At 38.0% G+C, this 15,833-nt stretch overlaps 1 protein-coding gene across 1 annotated transcript; it reads left to right on the forward strand.

Annotated features, from left to right (window-relative positions):
* The first annotated feature begins 1,632 nt into the window (after positions 1–1,632).
* Positions 1,633–4,605, forward strand: LOC149263954 (protein NRT1/ PTR FAMILY 2.9-like). Its single transcript, XM_089393000.1, has 4 exons — positions 1,633–1,816; positions 2,408–2,625; positions 3,006–3,562; positions 3,714–4,605. Exons 1-4 carry the CDS (start codon positions 1,633–1,635, stop codon positions 4,603–4,605), a joined length of 1,851 nt encoding a protein of 616 aa, XP_089249126.1.
* Positions 4,606–15,833: the final 11,228 nt, after the last annotated feature.

Raw genomic sequence — 15,833 nt, forward strand, 5'->3', positions numbered from 1 at the left:
CTTGACATTTAATTGATATTTAGGGGTTTTATTCATAGGTCATTGTCAACATTAATGTCTTCTGGCTTATTGAGAGATACCTTATCTAATCTCACTTTTGGAATCTTAACATTTATTTTATATTTACTATTGGATAATGTATTTGATTAAATTTAAGGGTAAGTCTATATTGGCTTGAACATTAATAATATCATTACTATTTTTTTAATAACAATAATATATTTTAAACATATATATTGCAGTAATTGTCAACATCAAAAAGTCTTCACAAATAAAACCTTTTTCAAAATAATATCATCACACATTACTATTCTTTTAATAACAATAATATATTTTAAACATATATATTGCAGTCAAACAACAAAAAGTCTTATTAATTGATACCCCATCTCACCTCACTTTTGGAATCTTGACATTTAATTGATATTTAAGGGTTTTATTCATAGGTCATTGTCAACATCAAAAAGTTTCTTATTAAGGGATATCCCATCTTACCTCACTTTTGGAATCTTGACATTTAATTGATATTTAGGGGTTTTATTCATAGGTCATTGTCAACATTAAAGTCTTCTAGCTTATTAAATGATACCCTATCTAATCTCACTTTTGGGATCTTGACCTTTATTTTATATTTACTATTGGATAATGTATTTGATTAAATTTAAAAGTAGATCTATATTGCCTTGAACATTAATAATATCATTACTATTTTTTAATAACAATAATATATTTTAAACATATACATTGCAGTCATTGTCAACATCAAAAAGTCCACAAATAAAACCCTTTTCAAAATAATATCATCACATTACTATTTTTTAATAACAATAACATATTTTAAACATATATATTGCAGTCAAACAACAAAAAGTCTTCTGGCTTATTAAGTGATACCCCATGTCACCTCACTTTTGAAATTTTGACATTTCATTGATATTTAGGGGTTTTATTCATAGGTCATTGTCAACATTGAAGTCTTTTGGCTTATTAAGTGATACCCTATCTAATCTCACTTTTGGCTTATTGAGTGATACCCATATTTATTTGATTAAATTTAAGAGTGGGTCTATATTACTTGTGCATTAATGAATCAATAGTAAATTAAATATTGGTGGATTAAAACTAACTAGACCTATACAGCCTCTGAACATTATTGATCCGCCTCTGAACATTAATGGATCAATAGCACTACTTATCATCTTATTTTACTAATCTGGTTATGCTAATCTTCGGCCTCCAACCAACCAAGTATATTCATCTGGTTATGCTAGCACAGTAAATATTGGTTGATTAAATCTAACTAGGTATATACAGCCCTGAGCAATAATAAATCAATAAGACAGTAAATTTGGTTGCCCTCCTATACTCGTTATATATGGTTGCTTAAATCCTCTTCCAAGTCGAGCCAACCAAGTATTTTCATCTGGTTATGCTAATCTTCCGCGTCGAGCCAACCAAGTATTTTCATCTGGTTGTGCTAATCTTCCGCGTCCTTCGTCGTTGGTCACCGGCGTGCGTAGCCCTGACTGTCCAGAACCCGGTGGAGTTGGGTTCTCTACCAGCTGTACCTAAATTACATAATCCAGAGCGTGATATAAATAAAAGACAATTTGACAATTGACCAGAGTCCCGATGGTGTCGAAGGAAGGGGAGAAAGGTGTGGAGGGGTCCTCTGATGACAGAGTCCCGATGGTGTCGGAGAAAGATGTGGAGGGGTCCTCTGATGACAGAGTCCCGATGGTGTCGGAGAAAGATGTGGAGGGGTCCTTTGATGACAGCAAAAAAGGAGGATGGAAAACTATGCCTTTTATCCTAGGTGACTTTACCTTCATTTGTGTAGACATGGAAATAACAACGTAGCGCTTCATTCAATATTACCTTCATTTGTGTAGACATGGAAATAACAACGTAGCTAGGTACTGGTTTTTTTTTTCTATTTCTGGGTTTTGCTATCTCTATTTAACATGTAGCTATGATTTGATTTTTCAACTTGCCTTGAACCACATTAGTTAATTGGAAATCGACAAAATTCTTTTCCGAAAATATTTTTAACAAACAATTTCATGTTAATTGGCCTAATATTCGATTGGTGTGGTGTGTTGGTTTTTTTGTTTTTATTTTGGTTTAAATTTTTGGAGGAGTCACTTATACACCTATAATGTAGAAAGATACAAATAATAAACAAAATAAGTCTCATCACCGATTCTAGTCTCTGGAATTTTGATATTGGAATCGATTAAAATTTTGATATTTAGAATCGATTTTTAAGACTCCCACTGTTATTGTTATTATTAAGATGAACATGTTTTTCTCTCATTGCAAGCTTTGTTTGCCAACTGTGTTTTTATGTGCTATTAATTTGGCGATCTATGTATACGAATTACATTCGTGGGTGTTGAAATGGCAGGAAACGCGGGTTGTGAGTATTTAGTAACTGTGGGTTTGTCCTCCAATCTCATCGTCTACTTAACAAAAGAATTCCACATGCAATATGTGACGGCTACATACGTTATTAGCTTGTTGATGGGAACGATGAACTTTACCCCGCTTCTAGGCGCTTTTATCTCTGATTCTTATCTTGGCAAATATTGGACTATTGCTCTTGGCAGCGTAGGGACTTCAATCGTAGGTTGCCCTTTCCATGGATCACTTTATTGCTTATCCCATAAAAACAACAAACATTTCAAGATGCACAAAGTCAGAAGTAATTTGAAAGAAGTGTCTTCACTGGTTTTTTTAAAAAGCAGTTTAAGTTGAGATTGCAGTCAGTACCTTTAACAACTTTAATGTTGTTAAGATCTAACATTTTTGTGATTTATATTGTAGATAAATATTTTTTTGAATAATCACATTATTAAGATTTGATCAACGTTTCAAATTAGCCTAGTTCTAAAAATAAACCATAATGATTGGTTCGAAAAACATTTATCAACTCTAATGATGTAATTATTCCCAAAAACATTTATCAACTCTAATGTTTTCACTTGTTTGTTTTTATTTTGAAGGCAATGGTTCTTCTCTCCGTTACAGCCATGTTTACTCAGTTCAGGCCGCCTCCCTGCAACGCTAATGCAGGAACCCCGTGTAGACCTGCATCAGGACATCAAATTGCCTTACTCTATTCCTCCTTTATAATGATGGCCATAGGAGCAGGTGGAATCAGACCGTGTTCGTTAGCATTTGGAGCAGATCAATTCGATTACAAAAGCGAAAAGGGGAAGAGAAGTATGCAGAGTTACTTCAACTGGTCTTACTTTTCAATCATAATGTCGGTCATGTTCGGAATTACCGTCATAGTGTACATTCAAGATTATGTAAGCTGGGGTTGGGGTTTTGTTATCCCCACCATTTTGATGTTTCTTTCTGTCACAAGCTTTTTTCTGGCGACGAAGCTCTACATTCGTGTTACACCAGAAGGAAGCTCATTCACCAGGTTGCTTCAAGTATTGGTTGCTGCAGGAAGAAAACGCCATTTATCGCTGCCTTCGCAGACATCCAATTACTATGACCGTCCACAAAACGGAGTTCTCAAATCAAGGATGGCTCCAACAGACCAATTTATGTAAGCTTAAATAACCAAAAGTGGGATTGATTCAGTAGTATATGTCAACTATTCGTGCTCGTGATTCGATTTTCAAAAAAATTATAGAACTGTAATCACTGTTATAGAACACAATAGTTGAATTGATGAAAATTTGGTAACTAATTTTTAGGTTTCTGAACAAGGCTTCTATCAAAATCCCACAATATTTTAAGGAAGATGGATCCGTGGCCCATCCATGGAGACTCTGCAGTCTTCAACAGGTGGAAGAGCTGAAATCATTGATAAGAGTAGGGCCCATATGGTTAAGCATGATTAGCCACTCCGTGTGTCAGACACAGCTACACACATTCTTTATTTTGCAAGCAGAGACAATGGACAGACACGTGGGCAAGCACTTCCAGATCCCTGCAGGATCATTTGGATTCTTCAGCATTCTAGCACTCATCTTGTTTTTGCCCATCTACGACAGACTTATCGTGCCCTTCTCCAGGCGGATGACCAAGGAAGGCCGGGGGATAACAATTTTACAGAGAATGGGGGTCGGATATGCCGTCGCCACTGTCTCGATGGCAATCGCCGCGGTTGTTGAAACCAAGCGGCGGAACGTGGCGTTAAGCCACGGTTTCATGGAGAAACCGGGAGACGTGATTCCGATGTCAGCACTGTGGCTGGTTCCTCAGTATTCTGTGTTCGGTGTCTCAGAGACGTTCAGTATAATCGGAGGGGTCGAATTTCTGTACCGTCAATTCCCCGAGAACTTGAGGAGTCTGGGGAGTGCACTCCTCTTCTTGTCTTTAGGTGTGGGTAATTATCTAAGCAGTCTCATTGTCAGAATTGTGCAGAACACCACAGGCGGCCCCAGTCACAATAACTGGCTGCCACAGAATCTGAACAACGGCAAGCTCGATAATTTTTACTGGCTACTAGCGGGATATAGCGCTGTCAATTTGGTGTATTTCGTCATCGTTGCTCGTTGGTACAGATATAAAGCCACCGTTGAGGATCAAACAACCGAGGCATCCATTATTGGGCAAGATAATCAAATCCTTCCTGATGCATAAGTATACTTTTTCATGCTATTGCTATGTTGTAAACAATCCCAAGTTTTTTTTCTATATTCAAGCTTATGTGATCCCAAGCTTGATAGTCTTAGGAAGCATCTATCACCATCCATTACAACGTCTTTGAAACGTGAAAAAAATTATTAGGAGTTGTTAGTATACATCGTGCTTATAGTGAAATGAGCGAGGAGTTGTTCGTATACATCGTGGATTGTAAAATGAGCCCCTTGATTCAGATGTAGGGTTTTATTCTACTTTGATATAGGATGTAGGGTTTTATTCTACTTTGATATTGAGAGAGATATTTATGAGTTGATGTTGGGATTTACATATTATTGTTTGAAGATATTAGAAACTAATAATCTAATTATTATGGTGATGATTCTTACTATTCATATTTTCATTATAAAGTTATATCATTTTAGAAAAAAAAATCGTGATTTATGATCTTATGATTTTTTTATAGATGTTTTTGATGATTCCCTCAATGTGGTAGTAGATCATAATGGACACGTGATTGAGTAGTGATTCTAATTAATCATTAAATACTATTTGATATCGAATTTGAATTATTAGTGATGAATATGTTATATAATATTGATGATATGTATAGTGGATGTAAACACAAGGTACATGTTTACTAACAACTTACATATGGTTGTGATTGTATGAAGAAAATTATATTTTCTCTAGAGGGGTACAACAACATCCTCAATTCTACCTACTAGCACTCTAGCCATGGCTTATGTCGAAAAGTGTGGCTCACTTTCACCTTGAAGTTGCACGATGTCATGACGGTTTAACCGTGAATTCTATCACTCATGACGTTAAATTGAGAGGCATGCATTAAGGTAGACACCTGAATCCTCAGTTATCATTAGTCCCACAAAAAATGTTACTGTAGAGTTTACAATTGTCTCTATCAATGCACCAATGTTCTCCTCATTTAGTCACATATACTTAAAGGGAAAGTGTTGTAGAACCTTGGAATTTCTTGAGGTAATTCTTGAAGGGAAAAATCAATGTGGAACCCTTAGCACCAAGAAAACAAAATAGATAATTGAACTTCAAGATAAATGATTAAATACTTAAATCTAGTGTGAAGGAACGAATGAGATGATTTTTTAGTGAAATTGTTAAATTCTAAATAACATGAGAAACATAAGGTATGGTGGTAAAAAGATATTAACTAACAAATTTTAGCTATTATAAAATATAGAAAAGACATTCTATTTATGTAAAATGACAATAAAACTTTTAATTAATACTAACATTCAAAGAGAGGTGTGTATAAAATAATTATAAACTAATTAAAAGATAGGAAAAATAATATTCATGAGAAAATTCCATGTGAGAGAACCTATATTACCTGCATTTCATGTTCCATCTCTACCAACCTATCCAATCCTATCAGCAACATGTTCATTGGATAACTCCAACTGATGGAAGTTTTACAACTCTGCCCATACAGTGCCTCAAACAGACTCATCCTTAGTGACTCTTGATACCCATTATTGTAAGCAAACTAAACCAACAAAAGGTATTCTTGCCATCTCCTTTGTTGATGCATCACATACATCCTCAACATGTCCTCCAATATCTTGTTGACCCTCTCTGTCCATCCATTTGTTTGTGGATGATAAGTTGTGCTGAAGACCAACTCTGTACGTAAACCTACAAACAACTCCTTCCAAAATCTAGAAGTAAACTTAGCATCCCTGTCTGACACTATCTCCCTTGGGACACCATGCAACCTCATTGCATCTCGTATGAAGACACATGCTACATCATTAGCTGAATAAGTAGACTTCACTGGAATGAAGTACACTACCATTGCCAACCTATCCACCACAATCATGACGGAATCATGTTGTCTAGATGTCCTTGATAAACCTATTGTCAAATCCATGGAAATGAACTCCCATTTCCACTATGGAATTTAAATTGGCTATAGTAATCCACCTAGGTGCTTACATTATGCTTTTACCAGTTGACAATCTAAGCATCTAGCCACAAAATCTGCCACTTCCTTCTTCAGATTTGATAAATAATAAAATGTATTCACTGCTCTCAATGTCTTATGATATCCTGGGTGCCTTGAATACGATTTGCATGGAATTACCGCAAGATAATCTTCTTGAGCTCACTATGATTCAACAAATAGATATTGTCCTTAAATATGAACAAACCATCCGTTGTGAGATGATAGTCCTCATCCTGATCTCCTGTACCTTGTTGTAACATGTATCTAAGCTATATGTACCTGTCATCATGTTGTCCTGCCTATAAAATACGATCCTGTAATTTTGTCCCATAAGACGTCATAAATGTTATATGATTCACCTGCACTCTCTTGCTAAGAGCATCTACAAACATGTTTTCCTTTCCCTTAATGTACCAGATCTCAAATTCAAACTTGATAATCATGGCCAACCATCTACCTTGCCTGCCATTCAGATTCATTTGGTTAAACAGATACCTCAATCCACTATGATCGCTCATCAATACAAACGTCCTATCGACAAGATAGTTCCTCCACATCTGCAATGCATGGACAATCGCTGCCAGCTCAATACATGTGTCAGATAATTCTGCTCATGCTCATTCAACTTCCATGATTCATAGCACAATACCTGTCCTTCCTACATTAAGACTCCACCAAGTCCTCTCTTGCAGACATCTATACACACCACAAACTCTTCGTCTAGATCTACAATCTTTAAGACTGGAGCATTTGTTAATAATTGCTTCAATTGCTCAAAACTTGTTGCACATTCCTAAATTCATTCAAATGTATTACATTACCTTTGCAGTGGCGTAATAGGATATGTAATCCGAGAAAAGTCCCCGATGAGCCTCCTATAATAACTTGCTAGCCCCATAAATGATCTTACCTCATCCATATTTCTAGGAAATTCCCACTCCATGATATTTCCTATCTTCTCCGGGTCCACTACTATGACTACCTTGGAAACAAAATGTGGCAATTCATGTACCAAGTTTTTCTGAAAGAAACTGCATTTTCTAAGCTTGGCATACAACTGATGCTCTGTTAGCAATCTCAACACTATTGTTAAGTGTTCAGAATGCTCTTCCTCATTCTTAGGATATATCAATAAATATCAGTAATGAATACAATGAAAAACTTGTCTAGATAAGGATGCAACACAATCTTCATCAAGCACATGAAATTAGTTGGAGCATTAGTCAAACTAAATAGAACTACAACAAACTCATAATTCCCATGCCTAGTCCTGAAAGAAGTCTTGTATATTTCCTCTTCTTTAATGTGTACCTGATGATATTTGGATCTCAAGTCAATCTTCATTCACTTCAATTGGTCAAACAATTCATCAATCATCGGCAACGGATACTTGTTCTTGATGGTCACCTTGTTCAATTGCTTGTAATCAATGCATAACCTTAGAGCACCATCCTTCTTCTTCATAAACAACATTGGTTCACCCCAAGGTGATACACTTGGCCTAAATTATGTATCCCTTGTCAAGCATTTCCTTCAACTACAACTTCAAATTTACTAAATTTGGTGTGCTCATCCTATGTGGTGCCTTTGATGTTGGTGTTGCTCATGGTACCAACTCAATAGAGAAGTCCACTTCTCTGTGAGGCGAAAACTCTAAGATATTTGATGGAAACACATCCTGAAATTGTTGCAAAATCAGGTTCCTCTTCATAACTTTTGCATCCTCAACATCCTTACCTTTATCACTAGAAATATACACTGCAAATAACACAAACCCTTTTCCGCGACTGCACTTTTCCTACATAGATGTCACCATTCTAATTGATGTAGCTTTCTCCTTACCCTGCAATATTGTATGTTCTCCATTGTCATCCAAGCATTCAATAGCTTTTTCATAAAAGCCCACCTTAGTCCTGTGAAGATATAATCAGTCCATGCCCAAAAGCATACTATATGATCCCAACGGTAGCACATTCAAATGTGTTGAGGTAGGCATACCATTCAACTCAAATGCAAAAGTTCTTACCCAACTTCTTTGTACCTATAGTCAACTGCATTAACTAAGATTCTGCATGCACTTCTTTATTCAAACCACACGTATCCATCAGGTCAGGACTTATATAACTATAATTATATCTAGGGTCAATCAAAATAGAAACAACCGGACCACAAAGATTTCTGTCCATCTCAATAATATATGGCTGGTGATTTACCCTCCTGTTATCGAACGCTGCATAAATTTGTGGAATTCCCTTCCTAACATTCCCAATTGTTTGTGCTTCCTGTGCACTATAAATATAAGGCGTACCACCTTGATTATGTGGAAAATCCCTCTTGAGATGCTCCTTGCCACAATCCAACACTGCAATTGTCCCTTACCATCAACTTTATTTTGTTTCCCTCCAGGCTGTGACCCATTAAACTTCTTGTAAGGTGCAACATTTTCTTTCTCTCTTGCATTCTAAGGTCTTGTTCGCTTCAACTACCATTTACCTTTAGTTTTTTCTTTCCCTTTCCAACCTTGCTGAGATTCTGTATTACACTTTGATTGCTCATAACAGTGCTTCAATTTCCCAATGACTCCTTCAAGTGACCGAGGCTCATCATACTCAATCCAATCTCTAAATTCTAATGGAAATCCATTGACAAATCTCTAAACTTTGGCTTTTTCATCCTTAAGATATTGTACATACCTCAACAACTCAAGGAACTTTGTCGTATACTCCTCATTTGTCATCGACCCCATCTTTAGCTCATAGAATTCCTTGTATTTGTTGTCGTAGTAGCTCTCTGAAAATATTTCTTCCTCAAAAGTCTCTTGAATTCATGCCAACTCAACTCCTTTATCTCAATGTCTCTAACTCGCTTCACATCTTCCCACCAGATGTTTGATTTCTCTTTGACGCTGAAGATAGATATTATGTCCTTCATGTTCTCTATGTAATCATGTAGCTCAATGTTCTGGATTTAAACATGAACACAATAAAGTATAGAAATAACCATAAATACAGATATGCAATGGAAATAATACTTCATTTCATTAATGTAAAATACTGAAATATGCTTACAAACAGAAATGGAAATAAACCAACTAGAGTGATGGTAACTTATCTCTGAGAACAGATGTGGTGGCTACATGCCTCTGAACTGTGTTACAATGAGGCTCGAAGGCCTATTTATTGTTTAGAAACAATGGAAAACCCTAAACATCCGAAAACCTAACCCTAGGAGATGAAATGCCAAACTTTGGGCCTTGTTTTGGGTAAATTGGTACATCAACTTCCCGGGGTCGTAACTTTGGCATACAAACTCTGTTTGACACACATAATAACTCGTTAGAAAGATATATCCAAGGACTATAACATTGGGAAGAGTGGGCCTATGTTGCTCCCAGATTTCCCAAAAAGCATCGTTTAGGGCCTCAAAATGGCTTCGAAAGTTCAGGACCCGAAAAAAGCTGCTGCAAATGTAAATTTTGCTACAAATAAGGAAACTGAAAAACTGAAAGAGACAGTTGTGGGGGTCCAAGTGGGATAGGTGGGTGGCCACCAACATCCACTTGGATTATTCCTCCCCCCTTGGGAAGCATGGTGGAGGGCAGTCCACATTGAAAACTTGGTGCAAGTGAGGGAATGGGGGAATGTTGTGCTCCAAAGAATTATTACCCACAACCTTGGTACTGGTGTAAGGACCATGTCGCTTCTTGTACTTGTCATTTTTCAGAATGGAGCGGTGATATATCGGCCCATTGGGTAGAGGTGCTCTAGGAGTCAGATTGAATGAATGCTTGACCTGATAGTGCAACGGTACCCGTGTGGGTGAGGAGAAGATGTTCCTATGTTCTTTCATGACCATATCCATCTGTTGTTGCTGCTGTATGGAGGAAACCTTCACGTGAGTCATGGATGTGGTGACGATCTTCCCCTTACTTTGGGAGTGAACCAGACAAAAAATGAATTTCCTAGTCTAGGAGATGAGCTTGCTACATTTCTTAGCAGTGATCAAAGAGGTGGCGATAGGTGGGGCTACCTCCAGTATCCTGTATAATGAATTACCCAAAGTAATAATAATAGCACAAGTCCTTGACTCATACACAACATGTCGCCTCCACAAGTATGGTTGGCCTAATAATACATCACAAACATCCAGAGGTGTAACATCACACAATACCTTGTCTGTGAAGGGCTTGATGCTGCAGGGAAGGTGACACTGTTGGCGAACTCAGAGATCTTGTCCTTAGTGAAGCCACTTGATGCTATATGGTTGCGGGTGTGGTATGGTCGGTAGTCCCAGCCACTTCACAACCTTTGCTAAAATGAGGTTCTTTTGGCTCCCACTGTCAACAATGGATTGCAGCGGCGAACCCTTCACCCACATCTATGAGTGGAAAAGATTCTCCCCCTCCTTTGGATCTTCAGGCTCATTCTTCTGGATCTTGGCGGTGGCAACAGTGGCACTGGGCTCCGCGTCAATGATCTACTTCCCTTTGTCATTCCCCTTGTCGGAAACTGACTCAGGGTTAGAACATGTTGGAAATAATACTGAGAGGGGGGGGGGGGTGAATCAATATTATCAGATCAATTATTTTTCATTTCACAATTAAATTTGTATACGCTACTTCTGTTAGCAAATACCGTGTATGTACGCAACTTCAGTTAAGGAAACACGCATATATGAGCAGACTTGTAAGTTAGATCATCCTTCAGATGTTAATCATTAATTTGTGCATCAAAACATATGAACAGTAACCAGGAACAGTTAAAAAGAACATGCAATCAAACATAAGAACACCAGATATAGGGTGGAAACCCAATGTGCGTGAAAACCACCTGCGGCAATGCGTCTCTATCTTCTTTCAATTAGAAACTTCTTTCTACAATGTTTCTGTACTGGTGCAGAATTATACCAGTACGCAGGCTTCAACCTGCAGAAGGCTACAACCTTCTCTCGTTCTCCAGTTTCTCCTGGAAGGGAGCTACAACCCCCTTAGCTCTTGTACTAGCTGAGGTACTAGTACGTAGGTGCTGACCTACCGAACGCTTCTACCTTCTCTTTTCTTCCAGGGACCACGTTTCATAAATTTTCAGACTGGATCCATGAATATCAATCAAACATCTAATAGATCTACAACAACCAATCTTCTTTGCACAAAATACTGAATCAACCAATAACTTCTCAGAATGCTGTAACCAGAAAAACAATACTAGTAACTAGACACCAATTCTGAACCCAGAACACTACAGCAGTAAACAGAGGCAGCTGAAACATATTTCAAGAGACGTACGCTACTTCACCAATAGAAACTTGCGTACATACGTAGTTATGCCAAAACCAACCAGTGTATATGCAGTCTTCACTTGCTTAACCTGCATGTATACGCGCCTCTGCCGTGCCAAACCTGCGTACAGATCTATAAAAGATAATTTATCCTCAGACGTCAGTTATACCTAGATTATCAGTTTTGTAGTTCTAATCATGCACCGAATATAACAGATCAAAATCACACAATGATATTATGCTATTCAAACCTTGAAATCTTGACCCATCAATAGAACTTAACCATCTTGTAATGTTTAGGTTCCTCCTTGATTCAGGTTCAGCTATGTCTCACCAACCAATCACCAATCTTCCAGATCTTGCTCCTCTTCAGATATTCAATACATAAGTTCATCCCTTGCCAAATGAACTCCTTCCCTTTTTATAGTCTAGGCCTTACTCAAACCATGGTCCAAAACCATAGAGATCCAATATTAGGAACCCAATACCTGGGTTTAATACTTAGAAAGTAATACCAAGGATCAAAAACCATAGGTTCAAATATGTCGGACTAAATACCATGGACCAACCATAAGATTTCCCACATGTACGTGCTTTTATTTGCATGAAAGTGCGTGCATATGTATACGCGCCTTCTAATCGATAGACCCGCGTGTATATGCAACTTTGTTAAGATGAACCTGCATATACCTCATTTTCTTTCATTCTGAGAGCTTGAACTATGATCTGCCTTTTTGAGTGAGTTGCCATCAAGGACAACACCTGTGCCATAGTGCCAAACCTGTGCCATAATGCCAACAATCTCCCCCTTTGGACTTGATGGCAACCCCAAGTCACTCAAAAACATTCTCCCCCTTTGACATCAAGGGCAAAGGGATGTGCTCCCCCTGAATACATGCTGAATCCTCTGCTCTGCTGTGCTGTCCAAGCTCCCCCTGACTGTAGGCAAGGTCTGCAAGAAGATGATCTACAAAAAAAACATGACTTTATACATTATAACTGACCTTCCTATCACCAAAGACTCATACATACATCCATCTCCCAACCAAGTGGGGATATACCAGGATTGACTCATCCACCCAACCAGATGACAAATAAGTACATTACATCATTCATCCCAGGCATAGTGGGGAAACCAACATAGGCCGTTACATGACCTTGATAAAAGAAATATAAGACATAGAGACAAAATATCTACAACAAGACTCTGACAGATATCAACAACAAACATCAGCAGCATTTGTCAATCATTATTCAGACCAGCACCCATGTTCTCCTTCTTCACCTGTTCCACCTGAAATCAAACCAACTAAATTTGAACCAAGATAATGCCAACAATGCATTATTAGAAGAATATATGCTCCCCCTGAACCTGTGCCAGATGGTCTCTGTCAGACCCATATCAGCCTCTTTTCATCCTGAGCCTGGCCCCACTGCTTTTTCTTCAAACCAACATATACGTGATTGTATCTTAATAAACCAACGTATGTACGCAGATCCTCCTCATTCAACTCGCGTACAACCATTTTTCTCTGAAACAGACAAGATTCAACAGCAAGATGATGCATCAACTACCCCCAGCTTCTGTCTGAGGTATTCAAATGTCTCCCTGGGCAGTGGTTTGGTGAGAATATCAGCAACTTGTTCCTTAGAGGGAACATACTCCAATTTGACCTTTTGTTCCAGCACTTGTTCCCGGAGAAAATGATACTTGATCGGTATGTGCTTAGTCTTTGAATGCATGACAGGATTCTTTGAGATACTGATTGCACTTGTATTATCACAAAAAATGGAGATAGGTGGAGTACAAGTGATTTGAAGATCTTGCAATGTTTTCATCATCCAAAGGAGTTGTGTGCAGCAAGATGCAATAGCTACATATTCTGCTTCAGCTGTAGATAAAGCAATAGAACTTTGTTTCTTGCTAAACCAAGATACTAATCTAGGACCCATGAAGAATGCACCACCACTAGTGCTTTTTCTGTCATCCACGCTTCCTGCCCAATCCACATCTGTATATGCATGAAGTGTGAGATCTGTATCTCTAGGATACCATAAGCCATAGTTTTGAGTTCCTTGAAGATACTTGAAAATTCTCTTAACTGCCTGAAGATGAGTTTCCTTTGGATTTGCCTGAAACCTTCCAACTATTCCCACTGCATGCATAATGTCTGGTCGGGTACCTGTTAGATAGAGTAGACTACCAATCATGGATCTATAGGTTGGTTGATGTACTACTGCCAATTCATCATTTGCGCTGAGGCTGCATCCTGTCACCATAGGGGTACATACTGGTTTCAAATCCTCCATCCCATATTTCTTCAAGATCTGCTTGAGATACTTGGTTTGTGATAGAAAGATGCCATCTTTGTTTTGTTGGACTTGTAAACCAAGAAAATATGTGAGCTCACCAAGCATAGACATTTCAAACTCTTTCTGCATTACTAAGGAAAAATTTTGACTCATGTCTTCTTCATTGCTACCAAAGATGATATCATCAACATACACAACAAGTATTAGCAACTTATCATTGTCAATTTTTATATAAAGATTGCTATCAGTTGATCCTTTTATAAAACCTTGTTGACGGAGGTATTTATCCAAGCGATAATACCAAGCCCTTGGAGCCTGTTTAAGGCCATAGAGAGCCTTTTTGAGTCTGCATACAAGCTTTGGATCATTTCCAAGGATAAACCCATCTGGTTGCTCAATATACACTTCTTCATCCAAGTCTCCATTTAGAAAAGCAGACTTCACATCCATTTGAAATACTTTGAACTTCTGAAAGCTAGAAAGAGCAAGGAACATCCTTATGGCCTCTAGTCTGGCAACTGGTGCAAAAGTTTCTTCAAAGTCAATGCCTTCCTGTTGAGCATACCCTTTGCAAACAAGTCTGGCCTTGTTTCTAATCACATCTCCATTTTCATTCAGCTTATTTTTGAATATCCATTTTGTTCCTATGACATTCTTATCTTTTGGTCTAGGAACCAACTCCCAAGTGTTATTCTTTTCGATCTGCTCAAGTTCTTCCTCCATGGCTTTTACCTAGCATTCATCTTTGCATGCCTCTCTTACATTTTGTGGTTCAGTGGAGGAGAGCAATGCTAGATAGCTTGAAGCTTCTGAAATGGTCCTTCTTGTCTGTACACCTGCCTCTTTTTGCCCCAAAATTTGAGATTCTGGATGATTCTTCTGAACGTACCTAGATGGAGTCTTTTCTTCTATCCTTATCTGTTCTTCTAGTGCCTCATGGGTTTTTTATTCATCATGAGTCTGATTTGATGTTGATGGATAGTCCTCATCATCTTCGAAATCTTCAGATCTTACCTGCCTAGGAGTGATTCCTTCTTCATCAACCACTACATCAATGCTTTCAACAATTTTTCCAAGCCTTTTATTGTAACACTTGTATTCTTTGTTGTGGGGAGAGTAACCAAGGAGAATGCCTTCATCTACTCTAGGTTCAAACTTGCCAAGATTTTCATCAGTATTTTTGATGTAGCATTTGCTCCCAAAAGTTTTGAAGTATTTTACGGTGGGAGTCTTACCATACCATAGTTCGTGAGGAGTCTGAGTGCTGTTTACCCGAATGTTTGTCTTGTTGAGAATAGTAACTGCTTCAAATGCAGCTTCACCCCAGAAGGTTGCGGGAGTTCCAGACTTATCAAGCATAGCATGAGCCATTTGTTGAACCGTTCTATTCATCCTTTCCACTACTCCATTTTGCTGAGGAGTCCTTGCAGTAGAGAATTCCCTCCTTATTCCATGTTCTTCACAAAAATCGAAAAACTCATTCGAGGTAAATTCCCCTCCTCGATCAGACCTGAGGCATTTGATCCTGCGATCTGATTTGTTTTCCACCAAGGCTTTGGATGATTTGAACTTTTCAAAAGCTTCATCTTTATGCTTCATAAGTCCTATCCAACACATCCTGGAAAATCCGTCAATGAACAATATAAAGTATTCT

The sequence above is a fragment of the Pinus tabuliformis genome, chromosome 6, assembly GCF_031772625.1.
Source record: "Pinus tabuliformis cultivar Carrire ecotype Pingquan chromosome 6, CPIR1, whole genome shotgun sequence".
Classification (NCBI taxonomy): domain Eukaryota; kingdom Viridiplantae; phylum Streptophyta; class Pinopsida; order Pinales; family Pinaceae; genus Pinus; species Pinus tabuliformis.

Coding starts and splice junctions, on each gene's coding strand:
- LOC149263954 (XM_089393000.1), top strand. CDS start 1,633: ATGGTGTCGAAGGAAGGGGAGAAAGGTGTGGAGGGGTCCTCTGATGAC. Junction 1,817..2,407: donor AACTATGCCTTTTATCCTAG/GTGACTTTACCT, acceptor TTGAAATGGCAG/GAAACGCGGGTTGTGAGTAT. Junction 2,626..3,005: donor GCAGCGTAGGGACTTCAATC/GTAGGTTGCCCT, acceptor TTTATTTTGAAG/GCAATGGTTCTTCTCTCCGT.